A 13,670-nucleotide genomic window follows, 5' to 3' on the forward strand; every position below is an offset into this window, starting at 1 on the left:
TGACACCTCCTCACTGTGGAATGTGAACTGTGGTATAAATGTAAGTGGATTAGGTCTCAAAAGGCTGTTTGTTTGTTTGTTGTCAGTAAAATTATGAAGTGTGTCTCAGTCACCTAGGCTCTCTTAGCTTCTTGGTCTTTTTACAGAAAGACTTTATTTGATCTGAATTAAAAGCAGGAGTTCTCCATGAAGCCATTACTTCGTGGCTGGAATAAAACTTCCATGCAACCCCATATCAACTTATAGTATTTTTAAATATGATTAAATGTTTGTGTTTATGTGTAAATGTACGTGTATGAATTTGTTAATCAATGACGTTAAATTAGATGTGTCATTGCTCTGTTCTTTATTTCCCTAGCCTATTATTCTCATGTTTTTCTGTGCTCTGCAGGTCAAAGGAAAATGCCAAAGAGATTATGTGGAAAAGGAGTGTGTGTGGGGGAAGGATGACTGTGCTCCATGTAGTCTCAAACATTGAAAAGAAATCCCATCCACATTACTGTTCTTTTTACCACAGCAGTTAGGAACACAAAATCTTTATTTAGTCACAAACATTTCTTAAAGAAAAGGAGAATTTAGGGCTCTAGATTAATATTTTATAAGATTTTGGACTAGCAGAATTGCAGTGGGAACATCCCTGTCCCCAGCCCACGTTTGGTAGTAGCTTTCTGAGTGGCATCATGGAAATGACTAAGAGGTAAATGAGTAGAGTTCTACTCAAGATGTGCATGTCTGTTAAAGACACTTTCACAACGTTGGTCTTCCAGTTTGGTTCCTTTATTACCACTGCCAAGTGTCTGAAATACAAACAAGTGAGTCCTTGATACAACAGGGAGATCTGCAGGACATGCAAGCGATGTTCTGAGAACCTGAAAGATTTTTTGAACTGGAATGGCTGAAGCCCATGACAGCGAGGCTGAAACTGCAATGGAAAACAGCATTTATCTTTCTGAATAAACACAGGTGCTAGCAATACCTAATTTGTTTGTACTGCTCTCACTTCTTGCCATGCTGAAGAAAGAATTCATCTTGGGGCTTTATTTTCATATGCATGTTTTGTTTACGTAACCAGCGCGGTTTATCAACAACAACCGATGCTAACTGGAAAAGCAAGAGGGAAATTTTCACTCTGTGCATGGTGATATCACAGAAACAATGTGTTTGAAGCCTTGTACTGCAAAAATATGCCTGTGAGGAATGGAAAAATCCAGGCTCATATTGTAAAAACGTGAGTCACAACAGCTATTATCTCTTAAGAAATGGCATTCCAGCTCTTTGATTCAGTCATTGATGATTTCCCTTTTTAACTTGCGGTGCTTTCTTACCCTTTTAAGAAACATCTGGGCTAACCCTGGCTATTTGTAGCAATGTTTGCAATTCACAGATTAAAAGAAATTAGACATAGAAAGGACCCATGAAATTATCTTGTCCATTTCCTGAAAGCATATGAAATTGAAAAAGAATTGTGCTAAATATATATATTAAAATGTGGAACTTTAGCGTATATACAATATGAAGACAAAAAATGTCATGAATTATCAATTGTTAGAGTGCTGAAACATACTTTTTTAAAAAGAAAAATTAAATAGATGACTAGCAAAAGCACTAATGAAATTTGTGTAGGATTTTCCAGTTCTTTCTAGGCAGCTACCTTTCTGGAATTTGTAGATAAAATTGAAAAGGTCTGGTTTTGACCAGTTTGAATTTGATTCAATTTTCTAATAAGAGAGAGCTTTAAGCAAAAATTATTCCCATTAGAAAAAAGAATTAAAACCTCTGATGCTGATTAGGTTTTTTGGGCTATTTTATCTCCCTCACCATCCCCTATCCTTCTTTTGTTTCTCTTTTTTAAAGAAAACTGAGTAGTTCTGTTGACAGAATGTCTTCTCTTGGTAGTCTTTAAGGAAGTCTGAGACTGTAAGGACAAAGCACACAACAGCAGAGGATGAGTTTCTTTAGACTGGTAGCCTGGGAAGAATGTTAAAATAGGACAAGCATAAGTAGCCTTTCTTGCTTGCACCCAGGTTCCTGAGTCAGAGGTGATGCCATGAAGATTTTTTTCCCTTTTCTTTCATACCCCTGTTATACCTTTTTTACAACTTCTGTATTCTTAGTGCTTTTTGCCTGCATTCTTGGACTTGTTTGTCAAGCTGAGAGACTCAACATTTTAGAAGCTTGGTAGCCAGGGATCAGTGTGCCCCAGACCCCAAGGTCCTCTCCAGAACACATTCTGTAAGCTAAGATAGAACCATCCAGGGGAAGGTTCCTTGGGGAGGGGGGCTCACTCGAGCCTCTCATTGGGGAATCTTTGATAGATATGCTAATTAGTAACACCTATAATGTTATACCAGATCTTTTGGGGGTGTGCATTGCAGGGTGCATTTCGGTGCATTTGACCTGGATGTGTGCACCTAAGGATCCTTAAAATAAATACCAAGATAAAATCCCTTTTCCCCTTCTAACTGTGTATGACTCTTGATTTTAAGACCAGGAAAAGGCATCAGAGGCAGCAACTTTGTGTTAAAACCATTTATGGACCTTTTGCCACTGCTCTGTGATTTCATTTGAAGTTTCTCCACTCATATTATTAGGAAAAGGAAACAGTCATTCCCCATTCACTGCCTTCACAGAGCTCATGATCATGTGGACCTCAACTAGCAGCCCACAATGTTCTCCTCTCTGGTTTAGAGACCTCATCTGTGCTCTTCCAGCAGTACTGATCAGGCTTTTGTTGTCCCCTTCAGCACTGAGAGAGGTTTCATTCTGGAGAAACAAAAATGGGAAGGACAAAAAAACTTGGAGAATTCTCTGGCCACCTGTACTGATGTAATTTATAGAAAGTGAAATTCTATTTGCTTGCACTGGTGCTGAGTCACAAAGTGTTGAGCGTAAGAAACTCGATTTGTGGGAAAGCTTCTGATTTCCTGTTTTTCAGGAGGAAGGGGCTAAACCAAATGACATGGAGGCGAGAGGGGAAAGGAATAAGGAGAATAAATCTAACAAAAGAAGAATGTCAGAATACCCCAAACTCCAGGAAGGATAATTCATTTTAGCCCTGCTTGTTCAAACCAGCACTAGTGCAGAACGTAATGTACAAGAGCTTCAGTAAATCATTCCTGTGTGATAGACTGTGATCAATGACAATTTAATGAATTCATTTTAAAATGAAGTCAGAATAGGAGAAACAGTAGTTATTTGAAAGCGTCCTTTACTCAGAGAAATTGAGTCAATAAATATGCTATTTGTCACGCAGAGTCCAGTTAGAGTCTTGTTTGCTAACAAAAATGCTGTCATCACAGAGCCTAATAGACACAAACTATCTGGAACTATCCATTGTAAGTAGACAAATACCACGTGAAAGCAGAAAACAACAGTTGTGGCTGAACAAAGAAGGGGATCCTGCACACGTTGCTGAATGAAAGAGGGTAGCCCACCTCAAAATCTACTATTCTGTTTGTCACCAGAGTGTATTCTGATTGAGTATGAATGGCCTGGTAGTGGCAAAAATACAAAGTCTGTGTTTCTTCTGTGAAATGAGTTGTAATTGTTGCGGAGTGAGGGCTTCTCTCGCTGGAAAAACATGCCTCTAAAGTCACTTTAAATTGTAAAATACGGCTTCAGTGAACTTGGATGGATTTGTGCAGGCTACTAGAACAGGGATAAGCTTCATCCTTTTTCAAACAGTAGTTTTACATTAATTTTCACAACTATCCATGTTGTTTAGTGCAGATACAAAAAGGCTTTTTGTTCAGCTGTGCTTTTCACGCTTGGTTTTATTCATGTGAGTTGAAGAGATGTGGCAATTCTTACTTGTTTTCATTCAGGCAGAGACTGGAAGTGTTAACACTGAAGTAACATCAGGACAAGATGATCAAACTTCACAGGTTTCGGTTAGAATCGGAGAATAAAAGAATAACCTGAGCTGGAAGGCACAAGGATAATCGAGTCCAACTCCTGGATGTTCAAAATGGTGCTGGGTGAAAGGAGCCTGGTTTTCAGATGATGAACTGGCAGCAGTGGCTATTCAGCATCTTGGAGGCTTGGCATGCTCTTGTGAAGGTCCCAGAGCTTTTCCAGGCACATTTGGGCTTCCAACATCTTTCAGATTGCAGGACGTGGAGGAAAAGAAAATGCTCAAAAGTCCTGAGAGATATCTTGAAGATGGTATTTCCTATCCCAAAGGAAAATGAAATTTATGTTGCAGAAGCCTAAGACAGAGATTATGAAGAATTTTTATGGGAATTAAGAATCTAAACTTGACCCTTCACTCTTTAAATTTGGAATAGAACAGCTGGGGCATTTTTAGATTTTGCATCATGTGGCCAGACATCGGCTGATTTAAATCTGCCTTGCAGTCATCTTAGGAACATTGTTCATCCACTCCCAGAGCTGCATTTTCAAAAATGAATTAGGAATCCAAATCTCTGTGGCTTTCAATGAAACTTAAGCTTGTGTGAATCTAAGTTACTTCTTAGTTTGGATTTAGGATCCCAAATGGCTGAAGAGCTGAAGAATATTCCACAGTCTATCCATAAAATCTGTTTAGCTTTCATCATGTGTGATTCCTTACTGAAATTACAGTTTCAGTCACTTTTGTTTTCCTTGGTGTTCTATTCACCACATAAAAATAGATGAGGAGTTTCCTGATAATATATAACAAGTTATTTGGGGGTTGAATTTGTTTTTTTTTTTATTCTGATGGCTTTGTTCTTCTTGCGTTTCTTGTGCCACTAACTTTTGGTAACTTTTTTATTTCAGCTGTTTCCACTACTAGGAGTAAAGACCAGTAAAGACAAAGCAGGATGAAAAGATGGCTGACTTCTTGTTACCACCGGGTACTAACAGCTTCCACCGGTTCACGCCCGAGTCCTTGGCTGCGATCGAGAAGCGAATTGCGGAGAAGCTTGCGAGGAATGCCAAGCAGGAGTACAGAGAGCAGCTGGGTGAGGAAGAGAAACCTCAGCCTCAGTTTGATTTGCAAGCTTGCAAGAAGCTGCCTGATATCTATGGGACTGTTTCTCCAGAGCTCATTGGGGAGCCCTTGGAGGACATCGACCCTTTCTACAATGATCATAAGGTGAGCACCAACCGTCCATCCTGCTCCTCTGCCTTTGCTAAAGCATGACCACTGCTTTGAGCACTCTGGTTTTTATCTTTCTACAGCCAGTAAAAGTATTTCTTTCCCAGATTAAGGATCAGAATGTTGGCATGAGCAGGGCTCCCAGGAAACATCTAAGCAGGAGGGCAAAGAGGGATAAAAAGCATAATTTAAACTTGTGTGTTTTCAGATAACCCTGAGTATGAATATACAATATCTGAAACGAGCAGAGCAGTAGCTGAGTTAATTTAAGCCAGAGGTTTTTATCTGCCCTATCTTGCCTTCTGCATGAGCTGTGACTCTTCACAGGTCTGTTGTTTATCACTTAGGCCCCTTAATGTTAAGGGCTTCTAGGTGACTTGAGCCTTGTGTGAGCACTCTGCACAAGAGCAGGAGGCACCTTCACAACTGTTCTGGAGAGGAGCAGTTCTGTCCTGCTGAGGAAGAGTAAAACTCCATTTAAGATGACCAAAATAGAGCTGAAGGGAGGTGTGAGTAGCATGTGCAGTCCTGGCACTTTGCAGAGGGTGAACTTCATCCCAAAGCGAGCATCACCTGATGAGGGATCACGTGCGGGCTGGACCAAAGCCACAACAGTGCAAACAGCTTCTGTCAAAGGGCTGTTGACAGCTGAGCTGGGCTGGTTGCTTACTACAGTGTGTTCCCCTTTCCAAGCATTTCAAAAAACAGAGGACAAAATAAAGCTTGGAAGCCCAGTGTATTTTTAGGCAGCTTCCAGTTTTTTCAGGTACTGCTGTTCCTGATTTTGGGCTATGCTATTTCCTGTAAACAATGAATTAATATGACCATAATGGTACTTCTATTAAAACAGTGTAGAGGCAGGTGCTAGAGCTACAGAATGAAAGTTAAATGGATAAAGACAAATAGATCACTTACCTGGAAGGGCCAGAATTAATTTACCTTTTAATTTGCCTGCTATCCCTGGGCATAAGCAACAGGATATAGATTTGCAATTTTAGTGCCATGAAGTTTTTAGACTCAAGGTGGATGAATTGCTTAGATTTTATATATTGGGTGTATCAACTCTGTCTCTGAGTGAGTATTTTTTCCTCTATGCAAGGTGGGGCATCTTCAGAGCCCTGCAAATTGGGTCAGCATCCAATCCGCCTTTGTTTTGGGTTTAAGATAGCTCAGAGAATTGTTTTCCATTGTCCATGTTAATCTGAGCACAATGAGAGTGCTTCAGTGCCAGGGTCAGATCCTGATGTGGAACTGTGCCTCCTACAACATTTTACTTGGTGAGACAAAACTGAGAGCAAAAAAGTGTTCAAAGTAGAGAAGGTGGATTAACAACATTGTGAGATCCCCAGCACCTGGGAAGAAGAGCACCACTTAGGTCCTTCCACCACATTTTAGTCTCTACGTAATTTTTATTTTTAAAGGTGATTCTGCTCTCTTCCCAGCCCCATGGTGGAGGTGATGGCACAGGACCCACTAAGGGTCAAAGACCCACTTGGGATATTACAACAGGACAGTCAACAGCTCTGTAGGGAAGGCCTTGGACAAAACTTCTCACCAAGTGAGAAGGATTTTGGGGGTCTTGGGAGAGGGGAAAAAGTATGGGATGCTGGCAGGAATTTCCCAGTGGGATGTGGGCTGGGAAAGCTGAGCTCAAGTGCAAATACTGAATGTTCTCATTTTCTATTTTGTTTTCCAGACATTTATAGTACTGAACAAAGGGAAGACAATCTTTCGATTTAGTGCCACTCCTGCCTTGTATATACTTAGTCCTTTCCATCCAATCAGAAGAGCAGCAATTAAAATTTTGGTACATTCATATCCTTTCTGTTGATTTTCCTCCTCATGTATTTTATATGGGTTTTAAACACAGATGGATGGAAGTCAGAAACCATTTTATTTCATTAAGCTGTTTTAAATCTTTTGGCTGAATTTGCCTGCACAAGCAGAAATGCACTTGGATTTTCGGTTTGTTTCATTTTATATTGTTATGTGAGCTATGGAAATGACTGTATCATACTGCTGGCATCACATAATGTGAACTGTGTTGGAGAGCCTGGTGAGTTTACTCAGGATTAAGAGATGGGAAGGGACTGATCATCTTTACTGAAGGGAAAGTGGGTGTAGTACCTTAGAAAGGAAGAGAACCAGGGGAAATCTGCACTGATGGAAAGCTTTTCTACCAAGCACTTCAGCAATCCCTCCCAGAGGTAAAACTCTGTGACACTGTCTGCAGACACAATTTGATTTTGAACTGACTCAGATCTGATTTTTTTTTTTTCTCCTGAAACAGAATATTTCAAAAATTGTTTTGTTGATTCTTTTCTAGTTTGTTTATTGGGATATGCTGTCCAACTAGGAAAAAAAGCATAGGCTGTCCTGCTGGACCTTCCAATGGAAGGGCAATGCCTGATTTCCTGTAGGTCTGGTTCTGAAGTCATGCAAGACAGTCTGCAGTGGTTTGTTTTGGCTTGTTTTTTTTCACACAACCCCAGAAACATTATATTCTGACATAGTCACATCCCTCTGGAAGGCCAAACTGACCCAAATGCTCAGCTTTGTGTGAACATTGCTAAAAGCACACCTTTTTTCATGACTTGGCTGCTTTCTGTAGGGTGCACATGGGAGACCTGGGAATGATAATTCAAAGTCCACATGCTGCTCTGATCATTCTGTGATGTTTTAGTGATGGAAATCCCTCATCTGCAATGCTCATGTCCACCACAGAGAATTAATAAATACTAAGTAAGTAGCATCTTAGAAACATTGGTTAATTATCAAATTTCAGGAAAAAATAGGGGAATAAACCATATTCCCACTCCATACAGTGAAAAAAAGAAGGTGATAATATAGATATTCTATCAAAAGGAAGACCAGGTGAAGCTTCTGGTTGCAGTAATTCTATGCAAAAATTAATATGTGGTATCAGCCAAGATATTATTATGGTTACTAAGAATACATGGTAGAATTCTACAGAGAGATTTCCTGGTGGATCTGATTATATGTGCACACAATGCAGCACATGCTGCTGCATACCTAGAGCCCAGCCACGTTTTTTAGGCACAGCTACCTCAGCAGAGCATAGCTGGAGTTAATTGAGGTCAATGCATTTGCCCAGGTATGACTAAGGGAAGAATCTGAAAACTGAGCTTCTTAGAAAGAAATTGAGAATATTGCCTCCAGGTTTGGAAACTTATTCTGTCTTCTCCTTACTTTTTTCTGCATTGGCTGGTGAAGCCAAGAGGTCACAGGAATGTGTAGCACAGGAGCCACATGCCCTTGGTAGCAGTCAACCAGAAGATAAATAAGCAAGAAATCCTTATCACATTGCTTCCAAGGATAAAGACCACAGAGGAGAGCATTTAAAAGATCTGTCAGGAAAGAAATATGGTCTGATAAGAAGTGTAAAATTTTGGGAGTGGCAGGTCTCAATGTAAATATAAATTTAGCTCCAGAAAGACACAAATTATCACCTTGTGTTGATAATGTCGAGAGATCCAACAGCTCAGTGTTTGGCAGGCACAGGCAGGAGACAACAGCTCCAGTCCCAGCAAAGCAGTGAAGTTCCTGCATTAGGCACTGATTTGTTTTCTGTCAATAGAGACCTTTTGTATCAACCTGAAGTACAAAGGCCCACTGGCTGAGCAGGCAGTCAATATCCCAGGCAGAAAGGAGCCCAAACCCACAAGTACTCAAGCAGATAATATCTGCTTGACATGGACCTGGGAACCAGATCTATCGTCTTGCGTGACTGTAATCAAGCAATCTTTATTTTCCCCAGGGCAAAAGCCTAAAAGGAGCATTAGCAAATGGTGCCCTGTCACGTAAATATCTGAAGCAGCTTCTTTAGTGGATGCCATATTTCAATTTTCAGCCATTGAGTGCACTGTGAAGGCCAACAGTGGAACAGAATAGAGAGGACAGAGTAAAATCGTCCTTTAAAGAAGCTGTAGGGGTCACATTTCCTGGTTAAGTAGCTGTATGTGGAGTTCTTCCTCTGAGATGTCAGGCAGGATAGACTGTGTGTTCACTGCTCATCCAGCCAAGCCTGAGAAGTCTGGTCTTTTAAAAATACACCCTTCCAAGAGAAAAAAATTCCACAGCCTCCTAGTAATGTGTATTACAGCTAACAACTTATCCTTAAGCCCCTTCTGGGTGTTTCTCCTCTTACTCAGTCTGTGAGGCTTCATGAAAGGACCAGGGCCCACATGGCTGCCCAGAAGTGGCCCTGCTCCATTTCTGTCCCAGAGGACATGGAGAGTGTAGGATTGTATCCCACTTTCTGTCTTCTGCATCATTATTAGCTGTTACTAACATCTTTATTAACTATCTCCACCTATTAACGAGATTAAATCACTGGTAACATTTCGTTGATGCCTTATGTTCTTCTTGCCTGCAAGCCAAGGACCATTCTGTGGTGTCCTTAATTTCTCCAAGCAGTTTGCTGGCCTGTATAAAATCTGTAGCAATTGTTATTTCTAGTTTTTCTAGGTATTATAGCTAGTTTCTCTCACTTTACCGCTGATCCAGGCTGGAGGTTTGACCAAAACTACCTTTCTTAGTGCCAGAATTATAGATTCTGGTGCATCAGAAAAATAATCTTCTTACAGAATTTCCAATCTTTGTTCATATTTTCTGCCTGCAGCTTTCCTCCCATCTGATGTTGCACACTTTCCATAAGGCAAAATGAGACCTTGTGAAGCACCAATTATACATTCTATTCATTGGGAATAACCTTTGCTTGCACACAGTATATGTAATTTGGCAATGATCACCTAAAGAGCCTCTAATATTCAGTCTGCTAATTAACAATTATCTATCATAATGAAGTCTAGAATAGAAGTATGTTGCGTTTGACTCAATATCTTTGTGCTAGGAGATAAAATTTATAACTTTTAGAATCGGTTTCTGCAAAGCCTATTCTGTACCCTCAAATTGGAAACAATAGGTTTAATTTATTGCAGAAAGGATCCTGATGAGTAGCTTAGTATATTTAGTTTGTAGGCTTTTGAAAATGTGATTTAATAGCAGTTCTAAGATAGGGAATGGACAATGCTGCTAATATAGCTTATCTCAGTTTTATCTTCTTTGCTTTGTCCTTTCTGAGTAGATCATCATCATGGATTTTGTCTAATGCAAACAATTGCATTAGATTTCAGGTAGGAATACTAATTTTCAGTCTGTGGGGATTTCTGTTTTCTCTTTCTTATTTAACACAGACCACTAACTTTGGTGCGTTTCATTCTTTTATGTTCTTTGTAGTTTTCAGCTTGGTCATGAAACCCAGATTGAATACATAGTGTATTTGTTGTCGCAGAGCTGACTCCTTACATTTTCAACCTGTTCTCTGGTTTGTTCTCTTTGGTTCTTGAATAAGGAGGTGATGAGACCTGCCTGTAAGTGAGCATCTGGGAAAGCTGTTAGATTCAGTTTATATCATGAGGAAACAGGGATATAGAAATCAAACCAGTGACCCTAAATTCCAATAGAGAAATGTATTTGCTTGGAATTGAAATATGCTATTTGTTTGACATGGTCTGACGATATCACTCTGGTTTCCTCTGCTTCATCCATAGCATTTCACTGTAGTTGAAAAAGTAATCCAGTGTTTTCTAGGCTAGCTGCAACTTAACAATTATCTTAATGAGAATGACAGAACTTATAGAAATGTACCTGAAGCTGATGTGAGCAAATGTGGCTGGATATGAGACATCCTTCCCAGTGCTTCAGTAGGAGCTGTTGGCCCAGAAGTGGAAAATGTTTGTGAGATGAGCAGTCCCTGTGAGTTCAATTACTGCTTTCTGTGACGGCCCTGGGGAATCCAGAGGTTGGTTACTACCAATTTAACCTTGTAGTTGCTTATGTGGCCCATTGGAAAATGTTCCACTCTGTATTCAGCAGAGATTTTGGCTCTGCAAAAGGATAAATTTCATGCAAACATTTCAGGACGTAGGCATGAAACTAAATTCTTCAATTACTATTCTCAGACAAAAAATAACACAAATGGAATCAACTACAGAGGTGAAAAAAACCCAAACCAAACCAAACCAAACTTTTTTTTTTTCCAAGAAAAGGCAAAAGAAATTTACATTTGGGTGTTACTTATATTCCCTGGGAAGGGTCACTGCCTGTTGACTGAGTTGTGGGCTGTTTTCCTTTGCCTTATCTTCTGTACACACTTAAACTCTTTAGTTAGACTTCACCATTTGCATGGGACCAGTTATTGATGCAGGAGAATCCCATCATATTTTGTAATTTTTTTAGAAGAAGTGGCGTGTGCTTTTAGGAGAGCCATCCAGTGAATTGTTTTCAATTTCAGGATTTGATTTAGGGTGCTTTTTATATTTATGCTTTCAGCTTAGCAGCAAAGTGTGTGGACTATGCACTTGGGAGGTTTGTGTTGGCCTCCAAATAGAGAATCTGGTCCCTCAGCTGAGGCAGAGAGCTCTGCAGACCAAGGCTGCCTATTTGCCAAGCAGGTTTGCAGCCCAAGCCTTAAAATTAGTGCTCTGAAACACATACTTGCTTCTGGTGAAACTTTATACTGAAAGCAAGACCTCAAGCCCATTAAAGAGATTAGAAAGACCAGATTTGTAACTTTCCCCTGCTGCCTGAGAAATGTTTCAGGATGAAAAATGAAATGGGAATTTGCAGACACAGGTTTTTCTGTGGATACTTAAATGAGACTAATCCCTCTTTTCATACAAAGTTGTGCACCTATGCACAATGTCATCTGACCAACACAGCTGTAAATTTGGGGTATTGTGTTTTCAAAAGACTGCAGAGTCAGTACATTTGTTTACTGTATAAAGTATGCATAAAAGATGTAGGAAAAGAAAAAAAAAAGCAGGGAAGGTTCTCTCATTTTTCTATGTTTATATAATTGTTTGTCTCCTTATACACTTGCAAACAAATGCTTATAGTTCTTGAAGCAACTTGCAAACTGTGATTGAGTTGTCACATCGTGTGTGAAGTGACAAAAATTTATGAAGTCTTGTATCAAATGCATTGTTTTCCTTAATTCTCTTATTTACATTGTTCAGTATGTTTATTATGTGCACTATTTTAACTAATTGTGTGTTCATGGCACAATCAGAGACTCCAGTATGGAATAAATATGTTGAGTAAGTATCCTTGCTGATTTACAGCCATCCCATCCTCACCTCATCCTTCCTCTTCCATTTGTTGTGTTCATATTTTCATCTTGTTTGCTGTTGTCTAATTTCTTTCCAGTAGTACTGACCATGGTATTTGCTCTCACAAAATGTTTTTCCAGGGAGTTGTTTCTGCCCATGAAAACTCCCTTAGCAAGCAAACTAAAAATTTTTAGTCCATGAATCTTAGGCTTATTGCTAAAGTCACCTTTTATGCTACATCTGGATGAAATCACATAGAGGACAACCCTGTTTGAAACTGATCAGCCTTCCACAGTTCCCATGCAAGAGATGTGATGGTTGGACACATCAGAATAGGCTGATGGAGCTTAAGCTGAATTACTTCAGAGAACACCTCCTGAACATACTTACTTCTATCCTCAATCTGAAACTTAATGGAAGCAAAGTTTTCGTTTGGACTGAGTACAGTGTGAGAAGTGTTCCCCTGTAATCATTGGCAGGAATATTTTATGAGCATCAAATTATCTGGGAACACCTCTGTGAGAATTTCTGTCTTCTTAGCTTGACAAGCCTTCAGGATAAATAGCAAAGAGTTTGCTTGAAGGGGGTTATTTGTTGGTGGTGGGGTTTTTTTAATTAATTTTAGAAGAGGTTAAGGGGCTTCAATGAAATGAAAACCCTTTTCATTTCTTTAAGTTGCTTTAAAATATTCCTTTTAGAAACAGATACCAGATGCACAAGCTAATCAACCTACAGTGCATTAAACAATTATTTTGGCTCATTGAACCAATCAGAACACACTTTTTATTTTTGACTGACATATGATAAACACAGCCATCTGCTGCTTCATAGCCTGGTGTTTGGTCTACTCAGGGCTATAAGAAAAGACAGTAAAACGCCCTTATTTAGGTTCCATAAAATCATGCAGGACCCATCTTCTAGGCCATAAATTACTAATTATAGCCAGCACTGAACCAAATATTTCATCCCCATCACAATACCATCCTAATCCCAGGATGTTTCATGTATTTCTGTATAGTGTGGTACCCTCAAGTATGTCTGTGGCTGTCCTTTCCCCTGATGTTGTCCTTTTCCTGTTGGAAACTTTCATAACCATTGCCATGATGTTTTCTGCCAAATCACAGACGTCTCATCCATGTGATGATCTCATCAGAATTTGGTCAGTTGGTGTACAGCTGGGAATTCAAACATTCTGGAGGGAAATATCAAAAATGGTAGTACTGTGTCTTCTGCAAGCAGGAGAATGTGGATGATTTTATCAGTGCATCAAGCAGAGCATGCAAGAAACATAGAGCAGAAGTGCAGATGGACTCCTGCAGCGTGGAGTAATTCCTTCCATGTTTCCTCTTCTCCCATGTTCCCTCATATCTCTCAGCTTTTCCTTCTCAAGTGCTTAGAATGAAATCAAAGTCAAGTACTTGGAGGAGCAAAATAACCCAATGAACTGTAATTCAAAT

The 13,670-nt window shown here is 39.7% G+C and overlaps 1 protein-coding gene across 1 annotated transcript in view; it reads left to right on the forward strand.

The window, feature by feature from the left end:
- Positions 1–4,810: 4,810 nt before the first annotated feature.
- Positions 4,811–13,670, forward strand: part of LOC309582350 (sodium channel protein type 5 subunit alpha-like) — a gene marked incomplete at both ends in the record, with an annotated part of 170,831 nt that continues 161,971 nt past the window's right edge. Inside the window, 4 exon segments of the mRNA XM_082297449.1 lie at positions 4,811–5,077; positions 6,777–6,899; positions 6,902–6,906; positions 12,121–12,201. Coding sequence (XP_082153575.1) covers positions 4,811–5,077; positions 6,777–6,899; positions 6,902–6,906; positions 12,121–12,201 — 476 coding nt within the window.

Source organism: Coloeus monedula (assembly GCF_965178545.1).
Source record: "Coloeus monedula genome assembly, chromosome: 1".
NCBI classification, from domain to species: domain Eukaryota; kingdom Metazoa; phylum Chordata; class Aves; order Passeriformes; family Corvidae; genus Coloeus; species Coloeus monedula.